General features: G+C 52.1%; 1 protein-coding gene across 3 annotated transcripts in view; it reads left to right on the forward strand.

Moving 5' to 3' along the window:
• The first annotated feature begins 5,719 nt into the window (after positions 1 to 5,719).
• The window catches only part of AACS (acetoacetyl-CoA synthetase), a 46,447-nt gene continuing 40,002 nt past the window's right edge, over positions 5,720 to 12,164 (forward strand). For all 3 annotated transcript variants that reach the window (XM_079943206.1, XM_079943207.1, XM_079943208.1), the window contains exons 1-2: positions 5,720 to 5,967; positions 10,425 to 10,528. In XM_079943206.1, coding sequence (XP_079799332.1) covers positions 5,835 to 5,967; positions 10,425 to 10,528 — 237 coding nt within the window. In that variant the 5' untranslated portion in view covers positions 5,720 to 5,834. The remainder of the gene's footprint in view (positions 5,968 to 10,424; positions 10,529 to 12,164) is intronic.

Genomic DNA, 12,164 nt, shown 5'->3' on the forward strand with positions numbered 1-12,164 from the left:
TCGCATGGGTTCAATCGCTGGTCAGCGAACTGAGATCCCACGAGCTGGGTGGCAAAAAGAAAAAAAGAGAGACATTTAACTCATAACCCAGTTCCAGCATTTCTTCACTTTTTTATCCTATACACAAAAAAATGTAAGTGGCTTGGTCCTCTTTCTCAGCCTCTGAGTTTGGGTAGGTAGTGTATTACTATTTAGAGAAGAAATGCTCCATAAATGTTGAAAGATTGAATTACTGTAAGGAAAAGCAGAGTCATTTTTCTAAGGTTTTGTCCTTGGGGCGGTGGGACATTCCGCAAGGAAGTGAAGATCTAAGTCTCCAACAGGACACAGGCCTGCCTTGAAATGCCTGCATCGCTTAGGCGTGTCATGGGATCCCACCACAGTCACCTTTGCAAGATCCCTCAGCTCCTCAGACCTCACCCCAAGGCAGCACAACCTTGGAGACCTACGATATGTGCGTGTACGAAACACAAACATATCCTGGTCCTGCCCTAAAGAGGCAAGCTGATAGCTTCTCAAGTTCATTTTGTCTTCAGGAGGAGGAATGAGTGTGGTCGGACCAATTGGGGCAGGGAAAGCTTCAAATGCCTCCGGCACGGATCACATCTGTAATTCTCAAGAGCCCAAAGGTTAACTCAGACCATGCCCACATCAAAAGTAGCCCCCTCCTCACCTCCACCCCCCGCCACTCTCTAATCTGTGACTTTATTATCTTCGGGCACCTCTCACTAACTTGAGTGATCTGATGAATTTGTTCACTTTCTTCCCACCGGACTTTGTCGGGTTCCCTCTGATTTCCCCAGCGCATTGAGTCCCGCACATACTAGGAGCCCACTATACACATCTGAACATCTACACGAAAGACTAAGCATGTCTCAGACACTTCAGACGCAAATCCCCCCTTTAGCCCCACAGGAGTCGAGGTCGGGGCTCGACTGAACGGTGAATATTCTGGGATTGGGGGAGACAAACAGTTGCTGCAGGACTGAGTTATCAAGGTGACAGCACTCCGCCTCAGAGGTCGAAGTAGGACCCCGCCCCGCGGCCCAGCGCCAATTGGGCACGGCTTTTTCCGAATCCCCTTTTCGATTGGCTGAGAGGCGCGGCCTCGATGCACCGCAACGCCTTGCGATTGGTGGCGCTCTGGCCCGCCTTCCTCGGTGCGACGTACTGGACTGATGCGAGGCCAGTTCTCTGCCAGCCAATCAGTGTGCGATCTGAGTGTGGTTCGACCGTGCGACTCGGATCCCTCCGCCGCCGCCGCGGGCGCGGCCTCCTGTCTGGGCTGGTTGCACCCGGTTAGGCTTCCGTTAGGGTCGGGGCGGGGTCCGGTATCTTGGGAGAGGCCGTAGAGAGTGCCGTCGTGCCGGCTGGATGAGAAAGGGACGGAGGCCGGCGGCTTTGTCCAGAGGGCGCTTTCCCTCCTTCTAAGGACCCCCTCCAGCAAATTCAGACTCTTTCGTGGCATTCTAAAAGTTTAAAAAACAAAAACAAAAGAATCTCGAGTACAAATGCACACAATAAGTAAAAGAACGCTAATAAAAATAAAAGATTTCAATTGCCCGAAATTTGCAAAAGAAATGCCCAGTAGAGACTTATAATACAGACAGCCAAATTCTGAACCCTCAGTATCTTTCATCGCCCCATAAGTATTTATTGAACTGCTACTTTGTCCCGGCAACCGTGCTGCCCTGGAAGCATACCAAGGACTTAGTTTCAGATGATTAGCGCGGTGGGTGAAAAAAAACGGCCATTAGGGTGGAGAATCTGGGCAGTATTTTGAATTGTAACCACCTACAATGAGATGGTGGGGGAAGCGTGTGTGTGTGTGTGTGTGTGTGTGTGTGTGTGTGTGTGTAAATAAGATTTCTCTGCATCTTATTACACCATCTATCCCCCCCCTTCACCATTTGTGCCCCCTGACTAGAGACAAGTTTTCAGGAAATACAGTCCTTCTGGGAGCCTGGCTCGTGAAGAATGAACTTTGCAAATACATAAGAAGCCAAATCGAGCCAGAGGGTGGCAAGTCACCTCATCTGGTCCTCGTGTCTTGCCCTGTTGAAAACAATATTGAGGGCTTCCCTGGTGGCGCAGTGGTTGGGAGTTCGCCTGCCGTTGCAGGGGCCACGGGTTCGTGCCCCGGTCCGGGAAGATCCCACGTGCCGCGGAGCGTCTGGGCCCGTGAGCCATGGCCGCTGAGCCTGCGCGTCCGGAGCCTGTGCTCCGCAACGGGAGAGGCCGCAACAGCGAGAGGCCCGCGTACAACAACAACAACAAAAAAGAGAGAGTATAGAGAGGAAACCATGGCAAGCCTTAGAGAACTTGTACGGCTGTTTTAAATCTGCAGGATTAAATGAGGCCTCTGGTTGCAGGAATACCTCTTTCACCAGAAGCACTTGGCTCAGAAAGATTAGGGCAGTCTTAACACCCAGTACACAGTGTATCACCGAGTTGTGCGTGATCTTGAGTGGCTGAGTGTCCTACAGGAAACACAAGAAAGTGGCCTGTGCCCTCTGGGTGTTTGCCTTAAAAAAATGAACAACGTTAAGGGTTGCGAGTTAAGTTTTATTTGGGGCAAAATGAGGACTGCAGCCCGGGAGACAGCGCTTCAGATAACTCTGAGAACCTGCTCCAAGGAGGTGAGGGGGGAGCCAGGATATATAGGAGTTTTGCAACAAAGGGCGGGTAGCCGGGAATGTCAAAAGATTCTTGTTAATTAAAGAAAACCAGACATCTCAAGTTAAGGGATTTAGCGCTTTTCTATGTATGGGAAGATGCAAGAGTCTGGGCTCACTGAAATCATTCCTTTGAGATGCACTTCAGCTCTCTGGGGCCAGTAACCTGTATTTTCACATCCTGAGTTTCCTCAGGGCTCACGGGCTCACGTTAGAGGGTTGCACTCTTTGGTGACTGTGACATCCTTTGTTTATTGATATGGCAGGAAATATTCCATTTATAAATATTCCATTTATCAAGTGGTAGAGATCAGTGAGCTGTAGGGGACATTTGCATTCATGTGACACATATTTCCTGCCTGCCATGTGCCACCACAAGGAGAAGGGACCCTGCTTTCATGGAATTTCATGGCAGTGGGAGAAGACAGAATAGAAAAAAGTAAAGCAATTAATAAGCAGAATGATTTAGACTTAGACTATGAAGGAAGCAGAGCGAAATACTTGTAGCTTGGGGAAGGGGGAGGAAGGTGTATCTAATTGTTGGCTGGCTGGGGAGGGCCTAAGGGAGGGGATGACAGTTGAACTAATAACAAATGTCTATGTCACGTGATACCAGAAGTGGTCCAATTCATCCAGAACCAATTTACCAAATGCCAATGTGCCAAATAAGCAATTCACTGGGCCAGCAGAACTGGCCAGATTTACCAATTTATCAAAAAACAGGTTTTATGTGAAAACCACGGATAAAATTTCATCCCATTCTCCTACTCATGCTTTTTGTAACCAAATGAGCCTTGCATTTTCCCATGCCTCAGCTCATGCCTCTGTATGCCACAGAAAATATTCACCCACCTTTCATTTCTTTTATATGTATTTGACCTTCATCAAAGTGTATGTCAAATTCAACATATCCATGAAAGCTTTCAGTTCTGAACGAAATCATGAGAAAAGTACTTATTTGGTGCTTTCATAGGAGATCACACTGAGGCAGGAGGTAGATGGGCTCCAGGCTAGACGTTTACAACTGGCCTCCTGTTCACACTTCCTGAGGGGAGAAGAAGATGGGCTCCAGGCCAGACATTCATTACCAGTCCCCTGTTTACACTTGCTGAAGCAAGAGATAAACGGACTCCAGGACTACATATTTATGACCAGACTCCTGTCTATATTTTGAGATCTGCACCTCGATTTAAAAACCAGTAAGAGAAATAGGGTAAATAACCAGACATTGGACATTTTTATGGCAGGGACGGAGTGGGACTAAATCCTGTTAAAAGATCAAGAGGTCATACATCTCCGATCCTTGGGGCAAGGGAGACATTGCACATGTGCAGAAAAGCTCCTTGGGGGTCAAAAAGGAGGGGACACCACCCCATAATATGTGATGCTAAGGTCGTCGTATAAGCGTCTGGGCTGTAATCCATGTTGGAAAGAAGTTGCACACGCATGTTTGGGAGGGTCCTAGGGCAGGGCAGGTGGGCAGAAAGAAACCTACTATGGATCGGGCTCTGGGGACCTTGTGGTGACCAGTTAGACAGGGATTTTGCTCCCGTGGAATGTGCATTCCAGTGTTAAAGGGATGAACATACATACATGAATCCCTCGCAGATGAGTCTTCTTCTGGGTTGAGATGGACTCATGCTTTCACAAAGGAGATGACTTGCAGACGGAGCTAGAATTGGTCCAGAACTTGGAGGTCAGGGGAGGGGGATATTCTGGAAGCACCCTGTCTTAAGTTAGAATCTATGTTTCTTTGTCATGACTGGGAGATGGACACTATTTAGGATTAAGTGGTGGAGGTAGGGGGTGGCTTCTTAAAACTCCAACACTGCAAAAAACTGTATTGGGGGAAGCTGATTGGGTTGCTGTTAGAATAAAGAACGACGAGGAATATGGGAAGGTCCCTAGCACAGTGCCAGCGTGCAGTAAGATTACAGTAAATAAAACTTCAAAATACATCCCATCCCATTTTTCTCTCCTTCTCCACAGCCACCATCATCTCTTGCAACATCACCGTAACCAGCCCCCCTGCTTATGTCCTTACTTCCTGAAGGCTATTCTCAACACAGCAGCTGGAGGGATTCCTATGACAGCTATAGTCAGAGCATGTCCTTCTGTTCACCACCTTCCAATGTTCTCATGTCACCCAGGGTAAAACCAAAGTCTTCAACAGTCTCCAGGACGCACCTGAGCTTCCACCTCTTCCTTTATTGACCTTGTTCTCTACTCTAGGTCTCTCTAGTGAAAGACACTGGCCTCCCTGCTAGTTCACTAACCACGTCCAACACTCTCCTGCCTCAGGACCCTAGCACCTGCTGTTCCCTCTGCCTGGAAAATTTTCTCCCAGATACTAAATAGCTCACTCCTTCTTCAAGTTATTGATAGAAGTACCCTTTTTAATGGGACCTTCCCTGACAACCTTTTTTAAATAGAAACACTCCTCCCATGTTTTCTACCCTCCCCTGATTTTTCATAGCAGTTATTACCTTTTATTATATGAGTGATAATCTACATATTACTCTATTATGTATGTTATGATACTCCTTGGTATACTGTTTTTTATTGTATATATTATACTATGTATGACATATATATAATGTATAATATTTGTTGATTGACTCCGCTTCTCCCCACACCTGTCCCCCGCCCCTTATCTCTTGTTGACAGAGGGCAGGAATTTTGCCTCGCCCTGTGTTGTATCTGCAAAGCCCGCACAGTGTCCGGTACCCAGCAGACGCTCGGTAAATAAGGGCAGGAAGAATAAATCAATCGTGAATGAATGAACACATGAACGAGCCTGCGGCCTCTCGCTCTTGCCCTCCGGCGCTGCTTTAACCCCTTCGCTCTCCAGGTGAGGTCGGGGAGCCCGGGCCCAACGCGCCTGCGCAGCCCCACCGGGTCGGCGGGCTCAGGCTCTAGTCCCGGCGGCGGCAGCACTCCTTTGCGAGGCGCGGCGCCCGCGGAGGGTTACATTCGGGGCGGGGCCGGACAGCCGAACGGCGGGACCTTCGGGGGCGGGGCTTGCTGAGAGTCCAGTTAGGGCTGCATCTCCTCTAAAAGTTGATCCACGTCGGCCGCTCCGCTCAGCCCCGTGTCCCGCGGCCCCGTCCCCATCCCCGCGCAGCCCCGGCCTTTCCGCCGGTCGTCCCCGTCGCAGCCATGTCCAAGGAGCCGCGGGGTGGGCGGGAGGAGATCCTGGAGTGCCAGGTGATGTGGGAGCCTGACAGCAAGAAGAACACGCAGATGGACCGCTTCCGGGCAGTCGTGGGCGCTGCCTACGGCCTGGCGCTGGGTGAGTGCGGGGCGCGCGTCCTGGGGGCTCCTCGGCCACCTCCCGGGGCCAGGAGCTTCCAGAAATCGGGCGCCCCCCCTTGGGGGTCCGAGGGACCACCTGACAGAGGGACCCTCCTCCTGGGGTCCCGGGCGCCCCCTTTTCCAGGGCGTTGGTGTCAGGGTCCTTTCTGGTTGTTGGAATGGTCTCCTGATTTCCAGTCTCCCTCCTCTGGGGGTTGGACGAGCCGCTGGACGGGGGGCCCCTCCCCAGGGGTGGGACATCTTCTGACTGTGCGGTTTTGCCCCCTTGTCTGTGCGGGTTGTCACCTCCTCTGCTTTCAGGAAGCCGGTCCCCTCTTCACTGCAGCATCCGTCTCCCTGAGAGTGTTCCCCATCTGGTCTTGGAACCCCTGTGGACTCAGAGGTCCCTTGCTAGGCGTTCCTACCTGTGAGGTGTGCTCCCTGGGGTCCTGCCCTCGAGCCTTGGGGGCTTCCTCCCCGACCCAGGGCCTTTGTGGCTTTTAGCTCTTCCCTTCCGTTGGTGGGGAGTCACTTGTCAGCCAACAGTACCTCGTGCTATCCCCTCCCCAGGCTGACCCTGCTAGAGGCCAGCATGGATTCTGGGCACTGGGGAGAAGGGTGGTCAGGTAGGAGTCTGCCTCTGGGATTGGGGCCGAACTCCGTCCCCTCACGTGTTTACACTCCCAGCCCCGAACCGGACCTAGTCAAGGGCCCCCCTTCCAGCTGCCGCCCTGACCTCGGGAGCCACCTGGCTGGGTGTGGACCTGGGCAAGGAGGCCCTTTTCCGGATGAGACGCTTTCCCCCGCATCCACCTGGCTGGTCTACCTATACCTTCTTCACCCTCCCCGCCTCAGGGGTTTGCAACTCATTACGGCCCTTTCTGTCCTCTTCGGGCCCCTCCGCTGGCTGCAGGGACCCGTGTGTTTCTGTTGGTGGCATCACAGTTCTCAGGGAGCCTCACAGAAATGGAGGCGTGGGCCGTCTGACTTCTTACCTCGTCCCCTTTCCAGCCCAGCGTCAGCATCTCCCCTGGAGCCCTCGTTTCCTCTGCCCTGAACTGGCTGGTTTCCCTGCTTCCTGCTTTTCCTCCCTCTGCCCTCAGTACCGCCTGCGTGCGCGCTCTGCCTGAGCAGCCTTGATGCACAGGCCCGACTCTGTCACGCCTGGGCTCCAGGGCTCACAGCGGCTCCTTGTTGACTGAGGATTTGCAAACCCTGCCGCCTGGCGGCTTCCAAGTCCTCCACAGCACGGTGGGTGTCGTAGCCTCCACGGAGCCCCTTCCTTTGGCTAGCCCAGCTGCACCCCTCTCCCGCCCTCCTGCCCCCTGGACGGTGAACCCCTGTAGACAGGTGTGGCTTATTACTCGCCGGGCCTTCTTTCAGGTAGTAGTTGGTAATGTGTGTTGGATTGGGGGATAGACTTTTTTTTTTTTTTTTTTTTTTTCCCCCTGCGCCGCACGGCTTGTGGCATCTTAGTTCCCCGACCAGAGATTGAACCCAGGCCCTCGGCAGTGAGAGCACGGAGTCCTAACCACTGGGCCACCAGGGAATTCCCTGGGGGACAGACTTGATTCCTAAGAAGAGCCAGGAGTGGAACTGCATTCTTCTATGTTACCGTGCCGTGGTTCCGTCTCTCTTTCCTCTGCCAGCTGTTCCCCCTGCTGCTTTACAGAATGATTTCACAGAAGGGCAGTCCTGTGAGGTGCGTGAGATTGAGCTGTAATCTGACTGCCGGGATTTTGAAGTGGCTCCACCACTTACTAGCTGTGTGATCAGAAGGAAGTCACCCGACCTCCCGAGCCTTGGTTTCCTCACCTGTAAAATGGGCATAATGAGAGGACCCGTATCACTGGGTGACAGATGATCGGGCGGAGCACCCGCCCGCACCTGGCCTCTGGGGTTTGCTGAGTAGACACTGGCAGAGGCACCAGTAGCTCCCCGTCTGCCTGCCCAGCTCCTCTCTGCCCTTCAAGGCTGGGACTGGTGGCCTGCGGGCCATGTCGGGCCTGCAGACTTAGTTCGGGCGGCTCACACACCGAAAGACCGCATAGGAAAAGTGAGATTTGCAACTTCTTTTGAAAACCCAAAGGCCCGTGCTGCTGGGTCTGTGTGCGCACGTGACGGCATCAGCTGAGCTGAGTGGGGCTCCTCTCTTGGTCTGGGGGTGGCTTAGACCTTGGTGTTTTTCTTTCCTCCTCTCCCACGACTGGTGGTTAACCCACCCTGCTTCTCTCCTTTCCGTGGGCCTGGCCCTGGACGTTTTGGTCTTTGCTTTAAGAGCCAACTGAAATGCTGCCTTCTGTCTGATTATTCTCTCTGACCGTTTTCTCCTCTCCTCTGCTCTCCAAGTGCATGTAATTTGGACTTTCGGCCCGTCTTGTCATTTATTTGTGAGCTTTTTTTTTTTTTTTTTTTGCTGAGCAGCATGTGGGATCTTAGTTCCCTGACTGGGGATCGAGCCTGTGCCCCCTGCAGTGGAAGCGTGGAGTCTTAACCACTGGACCGCCAGGGAAGTCCTCAAGTGTCTTTATACCACAAACTGCAACTCGCCTCTGCATGCCAGCATCTGGGACAGAGCTGGCCAACAAACAGAAGGCTTGGTCTCTGTTCTCCAGCAGCTCAGGTGTACTTGTGGGGAGAAGGCTCGTGCAAAGGTAGCAGCGCTGAGCAGCGGGGGTAGGGGTGCGTGCTGTCCGCCTTCTGAGCTCCGGGTCTATCAGGATGCTGTTGAAGAGGGCCGGCAGGATCTTGAGCTGAGACTTGAAGGTGTAGGCTGGTCAGAATTCTCACAGATGGAGAGGAAGGAGCAGGTGAAGTGGCAAGCGAGGCTTACAAACTCGGATGCCTGCGGGGACCAGGCGGGTGACAGGGGTATTAATAACAGCTAATATTTAGTGAGCGCTTCCTGCACGCCAGGCCCCATTCGGGAACTTTACGTGGATTAACTCACTGAATCCTCAGTAACCTGGCCAAGTAGCTGCAGCTTTGATCTCGTTTCCCAGCTGAGAAAGTGGAAGCTTAGAGTCTTGGTTGAGATCTCGCAGCTGTGAGCCGTGGAGCTGGGCTCAGTGCTCGTCACCGCCGGGTTAGGTTGCCTCTCGCGTGGGTGTGAAGGGCCAGGTGGGGCAGCTGTTAGCTGCTTCAGCTGACTGTCACCGTGTGCCGTGACAGGGCACCAGCTACCTATTGCTGCGTTGCAAACCACCCCAAGACTTAGTGACGTAAAACGACGGTAAATGTTTAGTATTTCTCAGTTTCCGTGGGCCAGGCTCCTGGGAGTGGCTTAGCTGGTGGTTCTGGCTCTGGGGCTCCCGTGGCTGCATCCACCCGTGGGCTGGGGCTGGAGGCCCACTTCCCCGGGGCCGGCTCACGTGGCAGTGAGTCAGTGCTGGTCGTGGGCGGGAGGCCTCCGTTTCACGCCGCCTAGGACTGCTTGAGTGTCCTCACAACATGGCCACTGGCTTCCTGCAGAGCAAGTGATCAAGGCGGAAGCTGCGGTGTCCTTAGGACTTTGTGACCCGGCCGGGCTCAGCGGGGGGAGGGGACGACACAGGGATGTAAATACCAGGAGGTGACACTCGTTGGCCGGCTTCCATGGCCAGACGTCCTGCCCTCTCCGGAGAAGCCAGAAATCCTGCACTTTATTTGGAAACCGAATTTAACGTCAGCCCATTCAGTTCCTGAGCTTCGCGCAGACTGAACTAAACGCGCCGGTGGTCGGTCCCCCAGGCTTCCAGATCGCAGCCTCTGAGCTGGGGGTGGGGGGACGGCGGGGGACACGTGTGGGCAGAAGCCCCGGGAGCCCCTGCTCGACTGGAGAATCGTGTCGATCCCTTGGCTGCGTCGTGGACGGTGGGAAAGTTTCCGCTCAAAGCCCACCCACTCCTCCGCCGTCCGCTGGGGTCCTCGCGGCGCTGAGATGCTGCTGTGACTGCTCGCTCCCTGGTCGGCAGGCTGGTTACATCCTCCGCCCTCCCGGATGCTGTGGTGGCGCCCTTGGTGATGATGGGCTTTCCAGGTCTTCAGGGGAGGCCCTGCGCCGTCTCTCGTGTCAGCCCGGAGGAGTTTTTGGTGCTGGAGCTCTTTGCAATTTGTGAGGACCAAGGTGACTTAAAAAGCACTGACATAGATTGCCTGAGGCCTCACAGCGAATACATGGCCAAGCCAGGGTTTGAACCCAGGCCTTCTGGGTCCAGAGTCCATGGTTTTTAGGCATGGTGGTTAAGGTATAAAATCACCGCCTCGTGACTTTTACTCATTTGGGGAGTAGCGGTGGTGGGTTTGCTTTAACAGAAACTAAGATGCCCTGCGCTCCCAAGGCCCTGTCTCATCAGGTGCCTTCGAACCCCTCAGACACACAACTCCTCAGGTGTGTCCATCTTCTCACTGAACCAAGACTTTCCTCCTAAGATTTGTTGGAGTCATGTGCCTTTTTTTCTTTCTTTTTTGTTTCAGAAAATTATGATGACTTATATCATTGGTCAGTTGAGTCATATTCGGACTTCTGGGCAGAGTTCTGGAAATTCAGTGGAATTGTCTTCTCACGCACGTATGATGAGGTAAGAAGAGGTTGTGCTTACACATTATCTTTTCGTGGTTCTGATCCAAAATGAAGTGTTAATTTTGAGGAAGACTAAATCATATCTTCTTTTAAATCCCCACATCAGCGGGAAACAATCATTGCCCTAGAGAGTTGGCAGGAAATTGTGTTGGGGTCACGGACCTCATGGGGACTCTGCAGGCTCCGGGCCCCCTGATGTGTGTGGACCCAGGCCTTGTCCTGGGAATCTGAGTGATCCAAAGAGTAGGGCATCGCTGTATTTTTATTTTATTAAAATTTTTTAGAATTGCGGTTAAATACACATAATACAAAATTTACCATTTTATCCATTTTAAAGTGTACAGTTCAGTGATGTTCCATACACTCACATTTAAAAAATTTATTTGTTTTATTTATTTATTTTTGGCCGCACTATGCGGCCTGCGGGATCTTAGTTCCCCAACCAGGGATGGAACCTGGGCCCCCTGCCGTGGATGTGTGGAGTCTCAACCACTGGACCACCAGGGAAGTCCCCATACTGTAATGGTTTTTCCTTTTTAAAATTTATTTATTTATTTATTTTTGGCTGCGTTGGGTCTTCATTGCTGCGCGTGGGTTTTCTCTAGTTGCAGCGAGTGGGAACTACTCTTTGTTGCGGTGCGCGGGCTTCTCGTGGCTTCTCTTGTTGCAGAGCACGGGCTCTAGGCATGTGGGCTTCAGTAGTTGTGGCACGCGAGCTCAGTAGTTGTGGCTCACGGGCTCTAGAGCTCAGGCTCAGTAGTTGTGGTGCACAGGCTTAGTTGCTCTGCGGCATGTGGGATCTTCCCGGATCAGGGCTCGAACCCGTGTCCTCTGCATTGGCAGGCGGATTCTCAACCACTGCACCACCAGGGAAGCCCCCTGTAATTGTTTTTTAAACTATCAGTAGTTTTGTTATTTACCTGGATTTTAGAGATTTTTATTTATTCCCTCAATAAATATCCAGGGAATAAGAAGTCTGTCGTATGTTTGGTTTGGTTATGGGGTGAGCCATTCTGAAAGGTTCACCTGAAGAAGAAACCAAGGTTCCAGCCCTGATGGAGGAGGCATGGATCCAACTTCCTAAAAACTGTGGCGGGGTGTCCGGTGGGCCGTGCACTTTGATCTCCTGGTTTCCATGCTCGGGTCAGCCCTGGAACATGTGGTAGCTGCCGTGTCTGTCTGTCTGTCCTTTTGTCATCAGCATCACTCATAAAGTAGGTGCTTAATAATTAACAGACTAAACTAGTGGGGCGGAGTTTTCCCTTGGCATTAATTTTTTTTAACTTTAGTGAGGAATAATTGATACATCTAATTTGTTTTCTTTATTTGGTTGCGCTGGGTCTTAGTAACGGCAGGCGTGCTCCTTAGTTGCAGCATGCGAACTCTTAGTTGCGGCATGCATGTGGGATCCAGTTCCCTGAGACTGAACCCGGGGCCCCTGCATAGGGAGCATGGAGTCTTAACCACTGCACCACCAGGGAGGTCGTGATACATATAATTGTATCTATTTCAAGTGTACACGTGAATGATTTGATATACATATGCCTTGCAGAATGAGTACCAAGTTAACTGACACATCCGTCACCTCACACAGTTACCTTTTTCTTTTTTTTTTTTTTGTGGTGAGAATGCTT

Source organism: Stenella coeruleoalba (assembly GCF_951394435.1).
Source record: "Stenella coeruleoalba genome assembly, chromosome: 14".
NCBI lineage: Eukaryota > Metazoa > Chordata > Mammalia > Artiodactyla > Delphinidae > Stenella > Stenella coeruleoalba.